At 44.6% G+C, this 25,281-nt stretch overlaps 1 protein-coding gene across 1 annotated transcript in view; it reads left to right on the top strand.

The window, feature by feature from the left end:
- The window catches only part of cdh23 (cadherin-related 23), a gene marked incomplete at its 3' end in the record, with an annotated part of 389,228 nt that extends 368,940 nt beyond the window's left edge, over nt 1-20,288 (top strand). The window contains exons 57-67 of the mRNA XM_079512237.1: nt 1,230-1,391; nt 2,118-2,374; nt 4,907-5,004; nt 7,711-7,831; nt 8,436-8,515; nt 8,650-8,690; nt 8,798-8,858; nt 9,640-9,769; nt 10,905-11,024; nt 12,135-12,245; nt 19,935-20,288. Coding sequence (XP_079368363.1) covers nt 1,230-1,391; nt 2,118-2,374; nt 4,907-5,004; nt 7,711-7,831; nt 8,436-8,515; nt 8,650-8,690; nt 8,798-8,858; nt 9,640-9,769; nt 10,905-11,024; nt 12,135-12,245; nt 19,935-20,288 — 1,535 coding nt within the window. The remainder of the gene's footprint in view (nt 1-1,229; nt 1,392-2,117; nt 2,375-4,906; nt 5,005-7,710; nt 7,832-8,435; nt 8,516-8,649; nt 8,691-8,797; nt 8,859-9,639; nt 9,770-10,904; nt 11,025-12,134; nt 12,246-19,934) is intronic.
- Between the last annotated feature and the right edge of the window lie 4,993 nt (nt 20,289-25,281).

Here is a 25,281-nt window from a genome sequence, read left to right as displayed (position 1 = left end):
TTTGGGGGAAAAGTCCCAAAAGTCCTGTTGGGGGAAAAGTCCCGTTGGGGGAAAAGTCCCGTTGGGGGAAAAGTCCCAAAAGTCCCGTTGGGGGAAAAGTCCCGTTGGGGGAAAAGTCCCAAAAGTCCCGTTGGGGGAAAAGTCCCTTTGGGGGAAAAGTCCCAAAAGTCCCTTTGGGGGAAAAGTCCCGTTGGGGGAAAAGTCCCAAAAGTCCTGTTGGGGGAAAAGTCCCTTTGGGGGAAAAGTCCCGTTTGGGGGAAAAGTCCCAAAAGTCCCGTTGGGGGAAAAGTCCCTTTGGGGAAAAGTCCCAAAAGTCCCTTTGGGGGAAAAGTCCCGTTGGGGGAAAAGTCCCAAAAGTCCCGTTGGGGGAAAAGTCCCTTTGGGGGAAAAGTCCCAAAAGTCCCTTTGGGGGAAAAGTCCCGTTGGGGGAAAAGTCCCAAAAGTCCTGTTGGGGGAAAAGTCCCTTTGGGGGAAAAGTCCCGTTGGGGGAAAAGTCCCGTTGGGGGAAAAGTCCCAAAAGTCCTGTTGGGGGAAAAGTGCCTTTGGGGGAAAAGTCCCAAAAGTCCCTTTGGGGGAAAAGTCCCAAAAGTCCTGTTGGGGGAAAAGTCCCGTTGGGGGAAAAGTCCCAAAAGTCCTGTTGGGGGAAAAGTCCCTTTGGGGGAAAAGTCCCAAAAGTCCTGTTGGGGGAAAAGTCCCTTTGGGGGAAAAGTCCCAAAAGTCCTGTTGGGGGAAAAGTCCCGTTGGGGGAAAAGTCCCGTTGGGGGAAAAGTCCCGTCGGGGGAAAAGTCCCAAAAGTCCTGTTGGGGGAAAAGTCCCGTTGGGGGAAAAGTCCCAAAAGTCCTGTTGGGGGAAAAGTCCCTTTGGGGGAAAAGTCCCAAAAGTCCTGTTGGGGGAAAAGTCCCTTTGGGGGAAAAGTCCCAAAAGTCCTGTTGGGGGAAAAGTCCCGTTGGGGGAAAAGTCCCAAAAGTCCTGTTGGGGGAAAAGTCCCTTTGGGGGAAAAGTCCCAAAAGTCCTGTTGGGGGAAAAGTCCCTTTGGGGGAAAAGTCCCAAAAGTCCTGTTGGGGGAAAAGTCCCAAAACTACACTACACTACACTAGAGAGATAGAGAGCAAAAAGAGTTTCTTGCCCTGTGCCCTGTGAGCGGACCCCGAAATTCGCTCCGATATTTTTGCCCGAAAACGCAGCAGTCTGTAAACACCCGGTTTAGCTGTTTCTTCTGTCTGTTTCAGGAGTGGCAGCGGATGCCAAGGTGGGCTCAGACCTGATCCAGGTGACGGCTGTCGATCACGACATAGGCAACAACAGTGTGGTCCGTTACGGCATCATGTCCATCCGCTACATCAGACTGCAGTCCAACGATACCGAAGTTGTGGACAACATTTTCATCATAGGTGAGCTGCCTGCCGCACATACAATAAGCGCTGTGGAATTCTGAATCTTTATCATCTTCACCTGTCTTTTTCACACCATGGGTCAATTAGAGCATTTGTTACTTTCTTTCAGTCTATATTGATAGTTGCATTTTAGCGCTGGATATACTGAAATATACTGTACTTTTTTGTTTGTGTAAAGGCAGTGGTATAACTTTACTTTTCGCTTTTTTCTTATCTTCAGACCAAATTAGTGAAATCAAATGGAATGACATCCTGTGTGTTGTTATACCCACTGAGCCCTTTTCAGGCTATTTAATGTCTAAAATACGTCTAAATGGACGTCTAAATGGTCTAAAAGTCTAGGCTTAGATTAGACGTTGTAACAACGTAGTTTCAACAGATATAGACGGTCTATATATAGACCTGGACCCTGCCGGGTCCATTTGGTTCCATTTGTGCACTCTCAGATTTAAATTAACATCAATTTCACAATATAAATTAGGTTCCCAGAGATAGAAATGCCATTAAATGAGAGTCCGAGGCCTAATGCATGTCACACCGGAGGTTGAGCATCACTGCTAGAGCCGTAAAAATCTTCTCTTTTGGGTGGGTCCCTGGCTTATCTTTTCAAATGGGGGTCTGCGGGCTAATGAGTGTCAATTTGGGGGTCCTTGAAATGAAAGAGTTTGAGAACCACTGTCCTATACAACAGCTCCATTCCTGTGTGTCTTGTGCCAAACCCAGGCGAGTCAGACGGCATCATCCGTACCTACGATCTGTTCACGGCCTACGACCCGGGCTTCTTCCTGGTGGAGGTGTACGTGCAGGACGAGGCGCACCACATCGACATCACCACGGTGAGGATCTACATCCTGCGGGACGACCAGCGGGTCAAGATCGTGATCAACGAGATCCCCGAGAACGTGCGCCTCTTCCAGGACGAGTTCATCAAGCTGCTGTCCAACCTCACCGGAGCCATCGTCAACATGGATGACTTACAGGTGAGGTGGACAGTCTGCGGCTGCTGCTTAGAGAGTTTCCAAGTTCTAGTGCATTTTTGAGTGGTGCAACCACTCCAAGGAACAGCAATGTCCGTGTTAACCTATGTGACTGTGTGTTAACCTATGTGACTGTGTGTTAACCTATGTGACTGTGTGTCACATACTTTTGGGCTAAAGTGGCGCTGTTGTGCCAGAAATAGAGAGAGAGATAGTGCTGCACTGTTGCCTGCTAATGAGAGAGAGGGGGGGGAGAGAGGGGAGTTGCACCACTCAGTTCACACGGGTGTGATTTTTATTGAAGTTTCACTCTGAAACGGGTGTTTTTGAACCAATCAGAACATCGGCATCCCTTCAGGGTATGGGACGTAGCTCTGCTACATGCGTGTGCGCGACGCGTGCGTTGAGCTTGTTTGTTTGCATGACACAAGACGCGTAGCAAAGCTTGTGGTTTATTTCTAACCTATAATTTTTTCAGATACATATTTTAGCGTGAGGATTAAGTTTCAAACGAGTAATACACTGCCTGGATGTCATCTTGAATGAGCTTAAAAACGTAGTAGTAGGAACAGGTGAATGAAATCAAGCTTCATTTTTATTCGTGCAGGACTCGACACGTCATCACGCAGCACGTTTTCATTCAAAGGAAGTAATTATATGGACTTTTGATATAAAAAATACACAAAGATGGAGATTTTCCCATTGTTTTGGCATACCGGTAGATAGACTGTTAGGTATGCCCATATGATGACCACACGGATATGCTCTGAAAGTTGGTGAAACTTATTTTTCATTTCCCTACGTCTTTCAGTGTGTTTTAGTCCAGTGGTGGAAAAAAAGTACTCGATTGTTTTACTAGTAAAAGCATCAATACTGCAATATAGAAATACTCTGTTACAAGTGAAAGTCCGTTAATCAAAATTGACTTGAGTAAAAGTACTAAAGTATTGGCATCAAAATGTACTTAAAGTACCAACATTAGAAAGTAGCCTACTCGTTATGCAGAATGTCTCATTTCAAGTTTTCAAATGTACACAAATCTTTTGAAAATATCAGATCTACAAGCTCACAATGTGTCGCATCGGGACGCATTGTGAGCTTGTAGATCTGCTAATTTCAAATGGCCGAAATGTATATAGCACTGAAGTGGTTAATGTATGTTTTGTAATAATAATCAAAATCTGCTACTAACGTTTTCAAATAATTGTAGTGGAGTAAAAGTACAACATTTGGATCCGATATGCAGTGGAGTAGACGTATTGGAAATTGGAAATACTCAAGTAAAGTAGAAAATGTCTACTTTACTTGAGTATTTCCAATTTCCAATACTAGAAATACCTCAAAATTGTACGTAAGTACAGTACTTAAGTAAATGTACTTACAGTAGTTACTTTCTACCACTGGATAGAAACAATAGCAAGCGATGAGACGCAACCAGATCCTTTTCTAGGTTGAATCCTGCAGTGCAACCTAAACGCGTGTACCGTTTATACGTTGGACTGTGCCTCACTGAGGAAGCATGTTGAACACTGGATTCATTTAATTAAGTGTCTTCCCTTTGCGGGGAAAAAAACACCATTGTCTCCCGTGTAATTTGGTTGATCCGCTTGACCTCCACCACTGACACCCACTGACACACACAGGTCTTAATAAAGGCGAGGGTTAATTGGGTGTTAATGAGCCTGTTGTCCCAACAGGCTGCCACTTACTTGCTTGACCTCTCTCTTAAGCTCTTTTTTATATTTTGAATAGCGTGGCCGTGTGCGACGGTGCGTGCGACGGTGCGTGCGACGGTGCGTGCGACTGCGTGCGTGCGTGCGTGCGTGCGTGCGTGCGTGCGTGCGTGCGTGCGTGCGTATCCAGAGCTAAACCGTTGGACGACCTATGATGGTGAATTCCTTGTACACCCTGTCATCAGGCCAAAGGCATACAGCAGCTCATGTGATATTATTCAACGTTAACACGGAATGGAAGTCAATGCTGGGGCTCGGATTGGGCTGAAAAACCTTTGCGTCAAACATACATTACGTGCCATATTTGGAGTCATACGTCATATACCGTATTATGTGGTGTGTCTTTTTTTGAGTGGTGTAAACCACTCCTACAACTGGCTTTTGTGTGCAGAAAAAAATGAGCATGGTTGCTATGTTCAAAATAATTTCTGACGTAATTAAATCACACCCGGGTGAACTGGATGACCGTAGCAACCATGGTCATTTTCTCTGCACAGAAAAAGCCAGTTGTGAAATCACATCCGGGTGTGATTTCATTACGTCAGATCAGAGCTGATCAGGCTACATAATACCTTACCTTATTTCATTACGTCAGACATTACGTCAGACCACAGCTGATCATGCTATATAAAACCTTACACCACTCAGTTCACACGGGTGTGATTTTTTAAACTACGTGGCTCTGCAAGGGGCTGTGTCTGTGTGGCTTTCTGTCTATCCCAGTTCCACATTTCCACGTGGATCAATTGAGACCCACCTGATTCATTTGTCCTTTCTTTCTTCCTTTTCTTCTTTCCTTTAGTTCCACGTGGACAAGAAGGGGAGGGTGAATTTCTCGCAGACGGACGTGCTGATCCATGTGGTTGACAAGCAGACGGACCGCATCATGGACGTTGAAAAGTATACACTCATTTGAGTTTCTCTACAGCAGTGGTTCCCAAACCTTTTCATGTTAAAGGACCCCCAAATCGACACTCATTAGCCCACGGACCCCCCATTTGAAAACATACGCCAAGGACCCCCATAAGAGAAGATTTTTACGGCTCTAGCAGTGATTCTCCACCATTTAAATTTCAAGGACCCCCAGTTTGACATGCATTAGTCTACAGACCAGCTCAGTGGCCTTGTGGTTAGAGTGTCCGCCCTGAGACTGGGAGGTCAGGGTTCAATCCCTGGCCGGGTCATACCAAAGACTCTAAAAATGGGACTAAATGCCTCCCTGCTTGACACTCAGCATCAAGGGTTGGATCGGGGGTAAATCCCTGAGACATACCAGCGTCATGTCCAGGGGGTTTACTTGTACATCAAGCTGCCTCATGCTACAGAAACAGGAGATAGGCTCCGGCCCTATGGGCCCCATGTCTCGGCAAGGCTACTTACTACTACTTACTAGTCTACGGACTCCCATTTCATGGAATTTCTATCTCTGGGACTCCGATTTATGTTGTAAAATCACTGTTGATTTAACTCTGAGAGTGTACAAAGGGTCCATTTGGTTCCATTTGTACACTCTCAGAGTTACAGACCCATAAGGGTCCATTTGGTTCCAAACTATCATTTAGCTGGGGACCCCCTGGAACTCCCTCAAGGACCCCACTTTGGGAATCACTGCTCTACAGTTTGCTTCTCATTGATTAGATAGAATCACTACCCCCGTTGGTGCAGTGATGCAGTGTTGCCCCACATCACTGCTTTATCCTACCCCCGTTGGTGCAGTGATGCAGTGTTGCCCCACATCACTGCTTTATCCTACCCCCGTTGGTGCAGTGATGCAGTGTTGCCCCACATCACTGCTTTATCCTACCCCCGTTGGTGTAGTGATGCAGTGTTGCCCCACATCACTGCTTTATCCTACCCCCGTTGGTGCAGTGATGCAGTGTTGCCCCACATCACTGCTTTATCCTACCCCCGTTGGTGTAGTGATGCAGTGTTGCCCCACATCACTGCTTTATCCTACCCCCGTTGGTGTAGTGATGCAGTGTTGCCCCACATCACTGCTTTATCCTACCCCCGTTGGTGCAGTGATGCAGTGTTGCCCCACATCACTGCTTTATCCTACCCCCGTTGGTGTAGTGATGCAGTGTTGCCCCACATCACTGCTTTATCCTACCCCCGTTGGTGTAGTGATGCAGTGTTGCCCCACATCACTGCTTTATCCTACCCCCGTTGGTGCAGTGATGCAGTGTTGCCCCACATCACTGCTTTATCCTACCCCCGTTGGTGCAGTGATGCAGTGTTGCCCCACATCACTGCTTTTCAACCCTTTTCATATCAAGGTCCATTCTTTATTGGGCGTTTGAGCCACGGACCACCATCTGATGACATTTAGCCTCTCAGACCCATTTGAGCCACGGACCACCATCTGATGACATTTAGCCTCTCAGACCCATTTGAGCCACGGACCACCATCTGATGACATTTAGCCTCTCAGACCCATTTGAGCCACGGAACCACCATCTGATGACATTTAGCCTCTCAGACCCATTTGAGCCACGGACCACCATCTGATGACATTTAGCCTCTCAGACCCATTTGAGCCACGGACCACCATCTGATGACATTTAGCCTCTCAGACCCATTTGAGCCACGGACCACCATCTGATGACATTTAGCCTCTCAGACCCATTTGAGCCACGGAACCACCATCTGATGACATTTAGCCTCTCAGACCCATTTGAGCCACGGAACCACCATCTGATGACATTTAGCCTCTCAGACCCATTTGAGCCACGGACCACCATCTGATGACATTTAGCCTCTCAGACCCATTTGAGCCACGGACCACCATCTGATGACATTTAGCCTCTCAGACCCAAGACTAGAGAATATGTTTTTGTCGTTGGACAAGATTTTGTCCACAATTCCATGCTGTATTGACGTGGTACCATCTGGTAATAACAGTAATAACGTTGATCAAAAATAACAATTAACAATTAATAATAACAATTTAACATGTTCTAGTAATGCAGATGTTTAACAATAATTTACCTCTTGAGAGCGTAAAATGAAACCAAATGGCCCCGTAAGGGTCCATTTGGTTTCATTTTACGCTCTCAAGAGTTAACCCATTCAGGACTGAGGCCGATTCTAAAAACGCATTCTAAATACTGACCGAGTTTTCTGAAAATTTCAAATTTGTATTCAAAAATTTCAAAAATGCTATGTTGCTATACTGTACATAGCAACAACAAGAACGCCAAATAGGGTTTGGTGTTTTACCCCGTCCTGAAGGGGTAAAACACCAAAAGGGGTTCCCATCTTATCTAGCCCATTTAGGCCTGACCTCAAAATTAAAAAAAAATCTTCTAAATCCTCCAGTTTTCTGAAATAAATATTTTCACGATTTTTCAAAAATAGCAGACCTACAAGCTCGTAGCGCGCCACTCGGTGGCGCGCTATGAGCTTGTAGATCTGCTATTTTTCAATAGCTAAATTATAACATAATGTTTAAAACACAAAAAGGGGCTCCCATCTTATCTAGAATGGGTATAAGGGTTACCAAATCTCCATCATTTAGCTGGGGACGTACCGCCTGGAACCCCCCTCAAGGACCACTATGTCGCCATGACGTGACGTGTATATATATATATATGTTTTTTCTGGCAGGGTAATCCAGATGATCGATGAGAATCAGGAGCAGCTCAGGAACCTCTTCAGGAACTACAACGTCATGGACGTCCAGCCTGCCGTCAGTGGCAAAGTGCCCGAGGATCCGTCCACACTGCAGGTCTGTTTGTAGCGCCGAGGGCAAGAATGCGTTTTGTTATCCCGCCCAGCCAGGTCAAATAAAGCAAGCAAGGGGGATTATGTTTTCGCCCCTGTTTTGTTTGCAGCATCTGTCTGTGAGTCTGTGTCCTGTGAGTCTCGGCTAATCTCGCACGATCACACATATTGTGTAAATATTTAACGGGATTAGCCTGTTTGCCCGGGACCCAAACGAGTGAAAATATACGATCTACAAGCGCACAACGTGGCGCGAAGCGAGCTTTATAGATCGTATATTTTTGTTACTTCTTAATTATATTTTTATTCATGGAATTTCTTAGAATTTGTTTGTTTTAAAATGTATGCATTCTTTTACCTTTTTTAAATTTAAAAAACAAAATCTTTTTTTTATATATATATATTTTTAAAATGTAGCAAAAGAAAATGGTGTTTTTACTCGGGTCGTGACCCATAAAAATGGTTCTGTGACACCACAAATGGGTGATGACTAGATGGACTACCACCAGGCCTTGCAGATATGCATTGCACAGAGTGCACCTTCCTATTGATATCTTATCTTTAGGTAAGCTAAAGCTCCATGCTCTCTTCTCTCCCTCTCTTCTCAGATGGTCATAATTATCCTGGCCGTGCTGCTGTGCTTGGCTGGTATATTGTTTGCCCTGATGAACTGGCATTATCGCAGAGTGTAAGACTCCTCATTTTCAATAATACCACACGTCATTCTGTAACGTAGCCTCAATACTTCATTGTATTATATGTTTTAAATGTTTTTGTGAGCAGTCTTGTATCACTTCATGACTTCTCTGTTTCCTGTGGCAGGCACAAGAGGAAGCTGAAGGCGATTGTGGCTGGGTCTACAGGTGAGAGCTGGGCAACAATGAAGGGTACATTCCCTTCCAGCAGTTAACAGTGAGATGTGGCAAGATATTATTTCTATTTTCTAACGGGTCTATCTGTCTGTCCTCAGGAAACCAGGGCCTCATGGACATCTTAGATATGCCCAACACCAACAAGTACTCCTTTGAGGGGTGAGCTTACATTTTTGTCTTATTCATTGTGGGTTTGTTTAGTATATAGGGTTCTATTTCACCACACCCAGTGCTGCACGATTAATCGGAAAAAGATTGTGATCTAGAATCAGACTCCTATGCGATCTCATTACTTACTTTGAGCAAGAATCGTGCAGCATCAGTTGGCTGTCCAGTTCATCTTAGCTACACTTATGTATGTTAAGAGAGGTTTAAGTCAAGCACTTTGATGTTGTCTGTTTAAAGCCACAGTAGTTGGCTGCAACAGGTGCAACATGTAGTAATGTTCAGCAACAGACTAAAGACAATATTTTCATGTAAAAATATAATCACACCCGTGTGAACTGAGTGGTGTAAGCTTCTTATATAGACTGATCAGCTGTGGTCTGACGTAATGTCTGACGTAATGAAATCACACCCGGGTGAACTGGGTGACCATAGCAACCATGCTCATTTTTCGGTACGAACAGACACGTAAACTAACAAAGATGAAATCACACCTGTGTGAACTGGGTGGCCATAGCAACCATGCTCATTTTTTTTGGTACGGACAGACACGTAAACTAACAAAGCCAGTTGTAGGAGTGGTTTACACCACTCAAAAAAGAGAATCGTGATCTCAATTCTTGTGGGGGAAATTTAGATTCACATTTGAGCAAGAATCGTGCAGCACTACTACATCCAATCAGACTGGACTGTGGTTTCACCAACCCATATGGGTTTGGTAAGTGAGTCTCAACGGCAGCTATAGGGCATAATATGCGTCTCTGTGTGTACGCAGAGCTAACCCGGTGTGGCTGGACCCGTTCTGCCGCAACCTGGAGCTGGCTGCCCAGGCCGACCATGAGGACGACCTGCCTGAGAACCTGAGTGAGATCACAGACCTGTGGAACAGCCCGGCACGCACTCACGTCAGTACCTGCTGCACTTATTACCACGCACTCACTCACGTCAGTACCTGCTGCACTTATTACCACACACTCACGTCAGCACCCGCTGCACTTATTACCACACACTCACGTCAGCACCGCTGCACTTATTACCACACACTCACGTCAGTACCTGCTGCACTTATTACCACACACTCACGTCAGTACCTGCTGCACTTATTACCACACACTCACGTCAGCACCCGCTGCACTTATTACCACACACTCACGTCAGTACCTGCTGCACTTATTACCACACACTCACGTCAGTACCTGCTGCACTTATTACCACACACTCACGTCAGTACCTGCTGCACTTATTACCACGCACTCACGTCAGTACCTTCTGCACTTATTACCACACACTCACGTCAGTACCTGCTGCACTTATTACCACGCACTCACGTCAGCACCGCTGCACTTATTACCACGCACTCACGTCAGTACCTGCTGCACTTATTACCACGCACTCACGTCAGCACCGCTGCACTTATTACCACGCACTCACGTCAGTACCTGCTGCACTTATTACCACACACTCACGTCAGTACCTGCTGCACTTATTACCACACACTCACGTCAGTACCTGCTGCACTTATTACCACACACTCACGTCAGTACCTGCTGCACTTATTACCACACACTCACGTCAGTACCTGCTGCACTTATTACCACACACTCACGTCAGCACCGCTGCACTTATTACCACACACTCACGTCAGTACCTGCTGCACTTATTACCACACACTCACGTCAGCACCGCTGCACTTATTACCACGCACTCACGTCAGCACCGCTGCACTTATTACCACACACTCACGTCAGTACCTGCTGCACTTATTACCACACACTCACGTCAGCACCGCTGCACTTATTACCACGCACTCACGTCAGCACCGCTGCACTTATTACCACACACTCACGTCAGTACCTGCTGCACTTATTACCACACACTCACGTCAGCACCGCTGCACTTATTACCACGCACTCACGTCAGTACCTGCTGCACTTATTACCACACACTCACGTCAGTCGCCTGGTTCTGTGTGTAGATGTTCCATTGATTTTGTGTGTGTGTGTTTGTGTGTGTGTGTGTGTGTGTGTGTGTTATTTACAGGGGACATTTGGCAGGGAGCCTCAAGCTAAGCCTGAGGATGACCGCTATTTGAGAGCAGCTATTCAGGAGTACGACAACATCGCCAAGTTGGGTCAGATCATGAGGGAGGGGCCTATTAAGGTGAGAGCCCACTTTATCCAGGGGTATAAACTCAATGAGTGTGTTAGCATGCATACAGCCCATCTTACCCTGATTAAGTGTAATAAGCCTATCTCACAGAATTTCCCCGCCCCCTTAATACGCCCCCTTTCGGGGTTAGTGGTGATAGCGTGACGTCACTCCATAGACGCTACATGTTAACAGAGGTAATTTAAGAAGTCTACAACTTTTGTTTTCTCAAGGTAAGGTTTGTTCTATCTGTTCGAGCTGATTTACCATATTGTTTGCTTCATAATAATATTGGTCTGTCACATTTTTACATTAGAAAATGTACTTAGATTCTCCAGAGAAAAAAACGTGTAAATGCTAATGTTAAATGACACCACTATTTACCAGAAGTGGGCGTGGAAAGCGGGCTGTGAGATAGGCCTATTGTAAATGTAATGCATGTAAACCTGAGGTGGTTATTTCTTGCCCAATATTTTGTATTTATTTGGAAATGTAGCCTGCTGTAGTCTGATTTAGTTCAGGTACTTGTGCACAAGTACCTGTACACAATCTAACAACTGTCAAACTGCGGTCAAATTCACAGCTGTGAGCAAATTGCTGGTGTAATTTCAGGCGACAGTGTTTTTGAGGCTATACAAATGGCTGACCAGCCGTTTGCACGCTACAGCGATCAAAGCTAAACGCAGCACTTGGTTTTGGTCGCAATTAACCCCCCATTTTGCCTGCGCGAACCTGCATGTAAATGTAAATGCAGTCACTGAAATTCAAACTCGAATGTAAGTTTTCCATCATTCTGTCCATTTTTCACAAAATATACAGTATGGGAAACGATGTCAGAGGGATGATCCTTCCAACTTATCCACTATGTCATGAAAGTGGGAAATCTGCTATTTTCAGCAAGTGTAAAATCAGCCATTACGACAGCATCAAGGCCCGCCAAAATACATTTCAGTCGACTAAATCAACTGTAGATGTAGTCGACTAAAGTCTTATGACAAAACATTCCAGGTGACTAAAATGTGACTAAAAACTAAATGAAGACTATTCAAGAGACCATGACTGAAACTAAAGATCTAAATTGGCTGTCAATAATCAACACTGCATAACTGCCGTCCTCGTCAGGGCTCCCTGCTCAAGGTGGTCCTGGATGACTACCTGAGGTTGAAAAAGCTCTTTGCAGAAAGACTGGTCACCAAATCCACCAGCATGGGAGACCACTCATCCATGACCGAGGTGGGCTTTCACTGAGAGGCAGGACTTCTTCACCTGCTGCTGCTGCTGTGTGCTGTTCCAGTTTCCCGCCACTGGAGGGCGATCTTATTTCACACTTTTTCCCCCCTCCTCTGCAGCTTGATGTGCAATTCTCTTTCACCACTTCTTCTTGGGCATTGCTGGCTTTAAACTATGGTGGCCTGGAAGTGCAGAACATTATAACGGTTCACTAAACCAATTACAGCATCACAGAAAAAAACAGTTTAGTCAAACTGAAAACACTCATATGATGCAAGAGCAACATAATAGTGTTGCATACAGCCTTAATAATAATAATGGAGGAAAGAAAATAGGATCTGATGATATCTGCGTGCCCACATAAACACACCACCTCTTCCAGTCCCCCTTTCTCTCTCAGTCTGTCTGTCTGTCTGTCTGTCTGTCTGTCTGTCTGTCTGTCTGTCTGTCTGTCTGTCTGTCTGTCTGTCTGTCTGTCTGTCTGTCTGTCTGTCTGTCTGTCTGTCTGTCTCTTCTGTCTGTCTGTCTGTCTGTCTGTCTCTTCTGTCTGTCTGTCTGTCTGTCTCGTCTGTCTGTCTGTCTGTCTGTCTGTCTGTCTGTCTGTCTGTCTGTCTGTCTGTCTGTCTGTCTGTCTGTCTGTCTGTCTCTTCTGTCTGTCTGTCTCGTCTGTCTGTCTGTCTGTCTGTCTGTCTGTCTGTCTGTCTCTTCTGTCTGTCTGTCTCTTCTCTCTCTCTCTCTCTCTCTCTCTCTCTCTCTCTCTCTCTCTCTCTCTCTCTCTGCCTCTCTCTGTCTCTCTCTCTCTCTCCCTCCCATTTTTTTTTGGGGGGGGGGTTTAAGTGTGTGTGGGTCACTGTAGTAGTTTTCTCATTATGATGTCATATGATGTCCTGTAATACCCTTCCTGTGGCTTCCACCAAGTAGTAACCATAACACAAACATCAACATACAGACAGGTAATAGTTATAATATGATATTATACACCGTTTTAAACCCAAAACATTCCTTCTGGTCTGTTTGTCGCTGGTCTGTTTGTTGGTAATGCTGCCAGTAAGACACTCAGTAATGTTTTCGTTGAGGACATGATGTGGAAAGTGTCCGTTTTGTCATCTCAGCAGTTCCATGGTGTTAAAATAGCATGTGTGCTTCTTTCCCCGTGTTCCTTCTTCTCCAATCCATTTCCTTCCATTTTTGTAGTCATCACATAGTTCGTATCTTGTACGGCTGTGAGGTTTGTAGTCCTTGGTTTTGCATGGTTGCTGCTGCAGTGATCTCTCAAGTCTTCTATCGTTTCGATCTGCTTCACAACCTTCGCACTGAAGTCGAACACAATATCTTTATTTTATTATAAATGTTTCACTCCATATTAATTGGTACAATTTACAATTTAGGCAGATGCTCTTAATCCAGAGCAATTTACAGTAAGCAAGAACAACACACGGTAATACATCAAAATAGGGTACCCTGGTACATCATCGTACCAGGGTCGTAATGTTCTATAGACCTAGATACTCAAATAGGCCTAATTGAATACACAAAAAGTAATACAATATTCTATTTTATAGTGACAAATATTTCTACGGTATATCTACTCTTTCCGTTTTCTGAAATGTTGTGTTTTCTGATTTGCTTATATATCCTTTTGGGGATTTACCAATTTGTTTAGTGAAAGGCTATGTTTTGCTCTTCCTGACCACAGTGTGCATCAGACCTGGGTCAAATAGCATTGTGAACAGTTCTATTGTGAGTTTTAGCCTACTCTGATGCTATAGAGCGTCGCAGTCCCGCCCCCTACCAGGGCCCAGGAAATGATTCCCCGTTCATTTTCCTCATAGACTTTTCAAAAATAGTCCGGAGGCTTAGTGAAAGGATAGTGCAATTGCGGATAAAAGCGTAATTTTTTGCATGATGGTTCGTTAGGGTCAGTTATTGCATTTTAGCCTAGGAGCCCTTGTCAAATATCTATTTTAAATATCAAATTGCAAGACATTATTATCAATGCAATATGTGAAATATGTGAAAATCCGCCTAGTATTTTTCAGACTATATACACCATAAAATGATCAGATTATTTCCAAATGTGATAAAGTTGACTTATTTTGACATTATTAAAGTCACAGAACATGAAATATCATCAATAACACCTTTATTGCAATGAAGAATACATACAAATGAACTATAACTCGACCGGCCATCGGACGGTCTCGCGCCACACCATCCAGGTGGCCAGTTGTCCGGGTGGCCACTTGTGCAGGGTGCCCACTTGTTCAGTCAGACTACATTTTGGGTGCGGTACTGAACCATACTGTAGCATACTGTACTGTACCATACTGTACCGTACTGTACCGTACTGTACTGTACCAGACTGCACTGTACTGTACTGTACTGTACTGTACTGCAATGTACCATACTGTATGTTACTGTACCATACTGTATGTTACTGTACCGTACTGTACCAGACTGTACGTTACGTTACCGTACCATACTGTACTGTACCATACCGTGCTGCTGTGTGTGCGCGTGTGCGTGTGTGTGTGTGTGTGTGTGTGAAGTGAAAAGGGGAGGGGTCGGTGAATGTGGAAATTGTGATATAATTTGCGTCACAGCAAAATGTTGCACAATAACAGTATGGCACACAAAAGCAATATTTGTACAATACATATGACAGGTGAGCGGAGGCAATGTAGTGCAGATGGATTCCTGTGGCATGTAGAATTTGTTTGTGCTTCTTCTGTCGTATATGTCCTTAGACCTTCAGCTCCATTGCAGCAAGCCAGTCCAGTGTGTCATTGTCTAGGTCAATTAAGCCTTGATCACTATTTGGTGGCCGGTATGTGGGGCAGCTGGTCAGCACGTGTTCCATAGTCTGTAATGGATCCCCATTACAGACTATGGCCCAGACTATGGCCCAGACTATACACACAGGCCCAGTTCCTGGGCCTGTGTGGCAAAGGGCCGCCGGGACTTGAGATGCGTACGCTGTGGTGTCTCCGTGACGACCTTGTGGAGGAGGTGAGATTTGCTCAACTGTGCCTTCCGAGTGAGGGCCAGTGTGGCTGCTTCTCGCCTGACCTCTGCTGGGGCGATTCCAGGCTGAGGCACAGTATTCAGCGGCAGGGAAAACTAGGGCCTCGGTGGAGATGCGCAGTGTCTTTGTGGTGACTCCCCACGTGGTGCCAGCTAGATGCTGTATCAGTGCGGCACGGGCTTTCCCTTAACACTGTCCATGTGTTGTTTAAAGGACAGTGTTCTGTCGAGCTTCACTCCATGTATGTCGGTGAGGACTGGGACTGTAGCCGGGCACCGTCGACCATGAGGTTGATTTGGCGAGTTGCTTCCCTTTTGTAGAGGTGGAACATTGTTGCTACAGTCTTCTCAACACTGAGCTTGAGGCGGCAGTCCTTCAGGTATGAAGAAAGGGTGTTCATGTCCTCCGAGAGGCTTTCCCCTATACTGCTTCCCAGGATGGCTTGCTGAGCAGAATTGCCAAGTTTTGTAGGAGAAGCCGGACGGATAAATATATTGGTCACAATTGCATTTGCAAAGTGGGGAACAGTCCAAATTTGTATTACTGCATTTTCAGGTACTACACTACAGTCACCTTTACAGGTGCATCTGATCAGCTCTCTGCAAGCTCTGGAAACCTCTGGAATGGTCAGCCAAACTGGCACCCATGACCCTTCTTCCTTAACCCACCCATAGTTCTGTGGAGAAGGAATCACTCGGTGGCTTCGTGTGCTGGTGGCCCAGATGCCCGCTTGGTAAACTGCAATAGCCTAGGGGAACCCAAATCTCGAGCCCTGCCTATGTTTCACGCATATTCCGGTTGTGACACAACATATGCCTTAATAGCCGGGGAGCCAGTAACCCAAAATTTGAGAGGACCTGTGATGTCATAACATACTTTTTATTTGTGTTTTTTTTCTATTCATTTGGTCAGAGCAGACCTCTCATTCTGTGTTCCATAATGACCAAGTTAATAGAAAAAACACAAATAAAAAGTATGTCATGACATCACAGGTTCATCTCTATTCCCGCTCCCCGGCTATTAATGGAAAGGGTAAGAAGTCAGCTTGGCGGACCTGGCAAGCCTATGATGCTGCCTGCGACAGAAACATTCGTCAATCTGGCAAAGCATCCCTTCCAGCAACTGGATGTTGACTGCCAGCACTTCCGGGAGCTTGAAAGACTGACAGTAATTTTGTACGACAAATCCAGTCCTTTGAGCTCCATCAACGAAAAAAGAAAATAACTCTTCTGTGAACAAAATCGAACGATAGAGAAATGACCTCCCACCCAGGGTGCACTCACATGTGAAACGGGCAGTCTACCAAGCAGGCATCTGGGCCACCAGCACACAAAGCCATCAAATGATTCCTTCTCCACAAAACTATGGGCCAAGGAAGAAGGGTCATGGGTGCTAGTTTACTGACCATTCCAAAGGTTTCCAGAGCTTGCAGAGAGCTGATCAGATGCACCTGTAAAGGTGATGTATACCTGCCAATGCAGCAATGCAAATTTTGACTGTTCCCCACTTTGCAAATGCAATTGTGACAGCTAGGCAGGATGTGCACAGCTCTATAACATGTTTCGCACTATGATGCATATTCTTCATTGCAATAAAGGTGTTATTGATGATATTTCATGTTCTGTGACTTTAATAATGTCAAAATAAGTCAACTTTATCACATTTGGAAGTAATCTGATCATTTTATGATGTATATAGTCTGAAAAATACTAGGCGGATTTTCACATATTTCACATATTTCATTGATATTGATAGTCTTGCAATTTGATATTTAAAATAGATATTTGACAAGGGCTCCTAGGCTAAAATCCTTTAGCATGACATAAAGAAGCCTCATACAAAATTTGGCGCTTTTATCCGCAAGTGCACTATTCTCCTAAAAAAGTGCACTAAGCCTCTGGACTAAAAGTATTTATTTAAAGACCTTTTAAGCCTCGTACAAAGCCAACTCGAAAGCCAATTAGAAAGAAGAAAAAAACGGCAGGTTACAACACTTTTTATTTTTGTTTTTCTTCTTTGTAAATATTTGTTTGGTCCAAAATATTGTGTTTATTGTCATGATTTGTCACAACTCGAGTTGGCTTTGTCCGCGGCGTAACTGTCTTTAAATAAATACTTTTTGAAATGTCTATGGAATGTATATATGAATAGAGACGGCACCCGAGTTCTCCTCCCATCCACTTTAAGTTGCTCAAAAGCGGCATGAGGCGATTTCACTGTGCATTCTGGGTAGGAACAGAGTGCATTCTGGGATGGATTGGGCCCAAACACATGAACGCGCTGCCGCTGACTATCATTGCAGGCATTCAGCGTTCACGTGTCATCGTGAACGTGCACAATGATAGTCAACGGACCAGCGCGTTCATGTGTTTGGGCCCACGCTGCAATATCAAATTCGGCCACTATGTCCGTTTGCCGTCTCTATTCATATATACTCTAAGGGAAAAATGCATTGGGAATCATTTCCTGGGCCTGGCGTCGTCATGAAAGGGGGCGGGACTGTGACGCTCTATACAAGGGGCGTCTACACTGTACGTAGATGCTCCTTGCATCTACAATTGTGACATACTGCATACTGTATATTCTACAGTATACAATTATGTCACCATTGTGTGACTGACTATCAGCAGAAACTATAAGTGAGAATGCAGGTATAAAATATAGTTATAGTTAGTGATTGGCAACTTACTTTACATCTGAACTATTATTTTCTATAGGGAAGAAAGTGTTTAACTACTATTTGAACCAGGTGTGACCCCCACAGCCTAATTTATACACTGACATGTTCTTGTTGGCCAAGCAACATCGTCATGCAATGGAGTATAAATTAACGTTTTGTGCCCATGGATTCTTTCAGAATAGAGATGTAGAGTGCCCAGCGTTTTTTGGACGATTAAAAAAAATAAATATTATATTATATATTTTTTGCTAAGACGTCCCCAGACATCTTTGGCACCACACTGGGTTATTATAAAGATGTCTGGAGACGTCCTGGGTAGGGCATTCACTTCTAGTCATTTTCACTAGTTGACTAGTTGTTTAACCACCTATTATGTAAAACAAAATAAAAAACTTTTTCTTTATTTTTTGGAAATAAATATTTGTACATTTAAAAACTGTGTACATTGGTGACTATAACTATAATCTACCTAATCTTGAGGCCTACAAAATCGGGGGAAAAATAGTCAACTAGTACCAGCAAGGTCGACTAGTGGATTTACTAGTCGACTAGTAAACTAGTCGACTAGTTGCTTAATGCCCTAGTCCTGGGCATGATTAACCAGTGGTGGACAAAGTACTCAACCCTATACTACTTGGGTCAACGAATAGATACTCCTGGTCAAATATTACTCAAAGTTGCTCAGTCAAATTTGTACTTGACTTAAAAAAATACAAAATAAAATAAAGCCATGCTACACTACGTAAAAAAACATACAAATACTTACAAAAGTGTACAAAAGTACAAATTAGGATGTAGTACATTTTCTTTTTCATATCAAAGCATTGTTGTATTGACATATAGAAACTTTCCAAAGGGGGGGGGGGGGATCTATGGGTAGGTGAGGGCATATATGAAAAAAAGGCACCTTACCCTAAAAAAATTGCAACAGAAGGTTTCTCAACTGTTTTGTGTAGTATTAGGTGTCCTTAATAACATACTAAAAGTTTACCAAAGTTTGACCATGCGAAAGGTGTTATTTTAGCATAATATGCATAATATGCCCATAACATCCTATATAAGGCAAAAAAGTCCAAATTTCATCATTCTTTAAGTAACATGTGACATATGAAACTAGGGTGTTTGCATGATTCTGAATCCATTCCAAGCATTAGTTTTGCACAAAAAACACTCCTTGGGCTAAATTAGGCCATATCCACTTGACCAAATGTGCTGACCTCATCACGTTTGTGTGGCCGTTTTCCTCCCAAGGAGTGTTTTTTGTGCAAAACTAATGCTTGGAATGGATTCAGAATCATGCAAACACCCTAGTTTCATATGTCACATGTTACTTAAAGAATGATGAAATTTGGACCTTTTTGCCTTATATAGGATGTTATGGGCATATTATGCATATTATGCTAAAATAACACCTTTCGCATGGTCAAACTTTGGTAAACTTTTAGTATGTTATTAAGGACACCTAATACTACACAAAACAGTTGAGAAACCTTCTGTTGCAATTTTTTTAGGGTCAAACCATAATTGCACCTGTCTAGGGATATAGCGGATGAACAAGCTCACAACATGTTGCAATGCTTGTAGATCGGCTATGTTCACTATTTTTTTAAATAAGTGGTTAATGTATTTTTGTACGTTTTGTTCCCGGGCGTCACTTTCTAGAAATGTAGTGGAATCCAAACTACAAAAAAGAAAAATCAGAAACATGGGAATACCCAATAAAGTAGGCCTACAGATGGAAAAGAAAGAAAAGAAAAGTACTTAAATGCATGCAGTACTGAAGTAAAATGTCCACCACTGAGCTTAACCCACTGTAGACTCACTTGCTCTTCCGTCTGAACTTCTGGTTCACTTTGTTTCAGTGACTGTCACTCTCTTCCCTTCTCTCAATACAGTATATTTCCACGGTCCTGTTGACCTACTGCATCATCATAACGTGTCCATATCACCTGTGTCAAACACTAATTGAACTCCCCCATCCCGACAGCTGATCCAGAGTGACATGGACGAGGACGAGGACGAGCGCCTGGGGATGGGCGGCGGGCGCGGAACGCTCCGCTTCAAGCACAAGCTGCCCGTGGAGCTGAGGGGCCCCGACGGCGTGCACGTGGTCCACGGCAGCACGGGCACGCTCCTGAGCTCGGGCGACGTCAACAGCCTGCCGGAGGACGACCAGCGGGCCCTGGGCCGCTCCCTGGAGGCGCTGACTGACGGCGGCGACGGCGGCCTGTACGGCGAGCGCAACGCTCGCACCGAGTCGGCCAAGTCCACGCCGATGCACCGCACCAAGGACGGAGGAGACGGCCAGCCGCAGACGCCCCTGGAAATCACCGAGTTATGACTAGCCGAGGCCTCGCTGGTCTGAGAACAGTCACCGCTATAGTGTAGTGTGTGTGTCCGTGTGCTGCCCCCCCCCCCCCCCCCCACACACACACACTGATATCCTTGATAGGTCCTTGTGGCCTGCTTTCAAACCCCACCGCAAAAGCAAACAAAGGCGGCCCTACTAGTAGTAGTAGGGATCCCGCGGGACGGGGCGTTTTCACCTTCTAACACAGCCTGGAAACCAATTCCGCCAATTGACTGGGTATACCATGCTGGTCTAATCATTAGACTGCGGTGCGGATCCACACCTCCCAGGTTCGAATCGCTTCTGCTGCCGCCACTACATTTTCCAACAACCGCCGACTTGTTCTTTAGGTTTTGGTCCGATTAACGTTTTAGACCGCAACACAGGGGGCGCCGTCTCTAGCGAACTTGAGCCACAAGAGACACCATGAGCACGCCCAAGCACACAAGTTGTCGTGTTGCTGTGTTGCACGTTGCGAAGTTCGCTAGAGCTGACTCAGCCCTGTTCGAGTTGCAACCCGATAGGCACAGAATAGTAAATCATTACCCCACCCCCCCAAGGCAATGACAACACAGAGTAAACACATCTAGCTGTCTCTCACTCAAGACGGCCAGGGGCACGCCTCCATTTGCTTTTGCGGTGGGATTTGAATGCAGGTGTCCTTGTGCCACCCCCCCCCCCCCCCCCCCACACACACTGACATCCTTGATAGGGAGACATGGCTGGGGGGGGGGGGGGGGGGGGGGGGTGGTGGGGGGGTGGGGGGGAGTAGAAGTGGAGTGTGTGTAGTCTAGGAGGGAATCTCAAGAAGCAACCTCAACAAGTCAGTGTGGGATGGTGTACCGTACAACTCATTGGTTGTCAAACTTTCTATTTTCACGGAACTGTGAAAACGTACAAATGGTGCCAAATGGACCCTGACGGGTTGTTCCATTTGTACGCTCTGTGTTGCCGACCTGTACGGGTCCATTCGGAACGCCCTCAAGGAACCGTGAGGCTCCCCCGGACAACATAACTAACTAACATTATAATGTTGACGATGGTGGTCTGAGGTTACGCATTTCAAGAGAATAGGTTCCTTAAAACAACCTCAAATGATGGAAAAATCATAAACAGGCCCTTGTCTGCAATATAGACAAGATTACCCAGACTTCCGTAATGTTTGCGCAAAGAACAAATGAGAGACTATCGCTCCCGATGGGAGAAGCGTGTTAAACCATAATCTAAAGACTGTATGGTGCTCTTTTTAAGTCATATACCTGGACTGCATATACACTCACAAACACAAATGCACACGCCCAAAAGAAGAAGCTACATGCACTCAGACCAGCGAACGGCCGGCAATGCGACCGTAGAAAATTACCCAATTCTTTATCATGTTTCTTTTTTCCCCATGTTTAACAGTTCAATCAGTGTTGGGAGGGGGGGAAGGGGGGGGGGGGGGGGGTGGGGGGACACACACACACACATGGAGATCAGATAAATCAAGTTTAAATATAGACAAGAGCACTTTGATATGTCTCTCGGTAATGACCATGAGAGTACTCACCCTCCACGAGAAAAGGGTGTTTCGTGTATTCAATTTGAATATCGTTTAGTGATGTCATCGATGCTGAAGAGGAGGCTTTGTTGGATGAAAAATAAATGGTACAAGAAAATAAATTCCAGCCTGCAGGAGGGCAGTAATGAACGTTGTTTTTACCGGCCCAGCTCACAAACTCCAGGATGGAATGAGCCAAATATGGACATATAGCTCTAGACCATTTACTGTTACTTGAAAGAAGTTCTTGTATAAATAGTATGGACCATGACTATAACGGAGCCACAGCAAAAACAAAACATTATTACATTTTATGAGACATTTCATATTGAAGGCAGTGATGCAATGCCTTACTATGGACTTGATGATTTAGTGTAGTCTTGAGAATATGTGGAATATTAAAAAAAAAAAAAAAAAAGAAAGTATAAAATATCCCAATTCTGGGAAGTATAAGATGGCATTGTGCCCATGAACCGACTTTACACTGCCACAAGAGGGAGTAAAAGAGTATAAGCTCAAAATGAGCAATGTTTGCTTTATTTTTTTATTTTATAGGAAATATTACAGAGAAAATGTGATGGAACTTAAAAAGAGTTATTTTTTAAAGAAAAATGCTGGCTTACCAAAATGGGTAGAGAACAGTTGTGGATGTCTGGAGTAATAGGAGTATATGTGTACATTGTGCTATGATGGCATTTGTTGTCGTCCGTTTTCCTTTGTATAGCAACTTGCACCGTTTCCAATGCGTGGTGTGTTTTTATTATTATTTTTATACATCCATTTTGTAAGTTTTTATTGTTTGTTTTTTGTCATTTTTTGTCACCAGCCCTGAGATTCATGTTGGGAAATGTTGAATGATCTGTGATAATAAAATAAATATGCAACGGCTTTTGACCGAAATCAGTGAAATCACTGCAACCTGATTTGGAAATGACAATGTCACCTGGTACTCGACACAAGCAGATACTCTGCGATAAGAAGCTGGGAGCCAAGCAGTGCTGGAAAGTTGGGCTATAGCCAAAGGTCTCGGAGTGATTTTCATCTTTTTGTCAAATCCTCAAAAATGATGAAAAACGGCATGCTATAGTATGCCGTCCGAGGCCATGGGCTATAGCCCATGGTCTCGGAGTGATTTTCGTATTTTTTTCAAATCCTCAAAAATGATGAAAAACGGAATGCTATAGTATGCCGTCCGAGACCATAGGATTTGAAAAAAAGACCGAGGCCATGGGCTATGAGCTGAACTTGAACACACAACCTGTGGCTCACATAGACAGCAGCTTATCACAGAGAGCCACCATGCTCTCTGAGAACCTCCTCAGCTTTCCATCTCTTTCCAATGTTATCATGGATGTTAATCAGATAATAGCCTACAGAGGAGAAACAATGATAGAACACAGACAGCCTGGTAGCTCAATGTGTTAAGTGGCTGTCCACATGATCCAGACGTTGTCGGTTCCAATCCCACTCTGGTCATTACTCTGAAACTTTACTTGGAAGAAAGAAGATAAAAGGGCTGGGAAATCTTACTTAGGATTTGGTAGTGATGGTTCAGTTGGTAAAGAAAGGACCTTGAAGTCAAAAAATCACTTTAACCTAGAAGCTCCATTCACACTTTTTATAATTCAGCCTACTGTGGAGACACATGCTGGAACTTTTTACTTTGACATGTTTTGTAGTTTCTGAGTTATTTTCGTCTTTTTCTCTTCTGGATGTTATTCTCCAAAACATGCTGCAGAGTGAAAGTAGGGGGAACTCAGCTGGATTTGAACTCACAACCTCTGGCTCACATGGACGTCATGTTAACAAGGGTGCCACTGAGCTCTCAGTGATTTTTAGGTTGTAAGTTGTTCTTCTTGGTGTCACTTTTCAAATGGGGCCTTGGGATCATGTACAGAGCATTTGAATGGTGCTGTGCATCAAAGGTGTCTTTAGTGCTTTTAAGTGTTATCGTGGATGTTAATCAGATAATACAGAGGAGAAACCATGACAGGACACAGACAGCCTCCCCATTGGTGGATGTGATCCTGGCAGCCAGCCCAGGTGTGATTGAGCTGAGAAGGACCTAACCTTTATAGGTCCTGCTCTGCTCAATCAACAGGACCAGAACACACACTCGTTACTTTTCTTCCAGTTTATTATACTCGTCGTCACGCTACTAGTCCTACATACTTACACCTAGAAAAAAGATGGGAGTGATTTTCGTCTTTTTTTCAAATCCTCAAAACTGATGAAAAACGGCATGCTATAGTATGCCGTCCGAGGCCATGGGCTATAGCCCATGGTCTCGGAGTGATTTCCGTCTTTTTTTCAAATCCTCAAAAATGATGAAAAACGGCATGCTATAGTATGCCGTCCGAGGCCATGGGCTATAGCCCATGGTCTCGGAGTGATTTTCGTCTCTTTTTCAAATCCTCAAAAATGATGAAAAATGGCATGCTATGAGGCCATGGGCTGAACTTGAACCCACGACCTGTGGCTCACATAGACAGCAGCTTATCACAGAGTGCCACCATGCTCTGTGAGAATCTCCTCAGCTTTCCAATTCTCTTCTGGATGTTATTCTCCAAAACATGATGTAGAGTGAAAGTAGGAGGAACTCAGCTGGATTTGAACTCACAACCTCTGGCTCACATGGACTTCATCTTAACAAGGGTGCCACTGAGCTCTCAGTGATTTTTAGGTTGTAAGTTGTTCTTCTTGGTGTCACTTTTCAAATGGGGCCTTGGGATCATGTACAGTGTTATCGTGGATGTTAATCAAATAATACAGAGAAGAAACCATGACAGGACACAGACAGCCTCCCCATTGGTGGATGTGATCCTGGCAGCCAGCCCAGGTGTGTTCTGGTCCTGTTGATTGAGCTGAGAAGGACCTATAAACCTTCAAGGTTTATAGGTCCTGCTCTGCTCAATCAACAGGACCAGAACACACACTCGTTACTTTTCTTCCAGTTTATTATACTCGTCGTCACGCTACTAGTTCTACATACTTACACCTAGAAAAAAGACGAAAATCACCCCGAGACCATGGGCTATGGTCTCGGAGTGATTTCGTCTTTTTTTCAAATCCTCAAAAATGATGAAAAACGGCATGCTATAGTATGCCGTCCGAGGCCATGGGCTATAGCCCGTGGTCTCGGAGTGATTTTCGTCTTTTTTTCAAATCCTCAAAAAATATGAAAAATGGCATGCTATAGTATGCCGTCTGAGGCCATGGGCTGAACTCGAACCCATGACCTGTGGCTCACATAGACAGCAGCTTATCACAGAGTGCCACCATGCTCTCTGAGAATCTCCTCAGCTTTCCATCTCTTTCCAGTTCTCTTCTGGATGTTATTCTCCAAAACATGCTGCAGACTAAAGTAGGAGGAACTCAGCTGGATTTGAACTCACAACCTCTGGCTCACATGGACGTCGTCTTAAGAAGGGTGCCACTGAGCTC

This window comes from Electrona antarctica (assembly GCF_951216825.1).
Source record: "Electrona antarctica genome assembly, chromosome: 10".
Taxonomy (NCBI): Eukaryota; Metazoa; Chordata; class Actinopteri; order Myctophiformes; family Myctophidae; genus Electrona; species Electrona antarctica.
The sequence above is the reverse complement of the archived record's forward strand: the minus strand, read 5'-3'. Positions and strand labels throughout refer to the sequence as shown.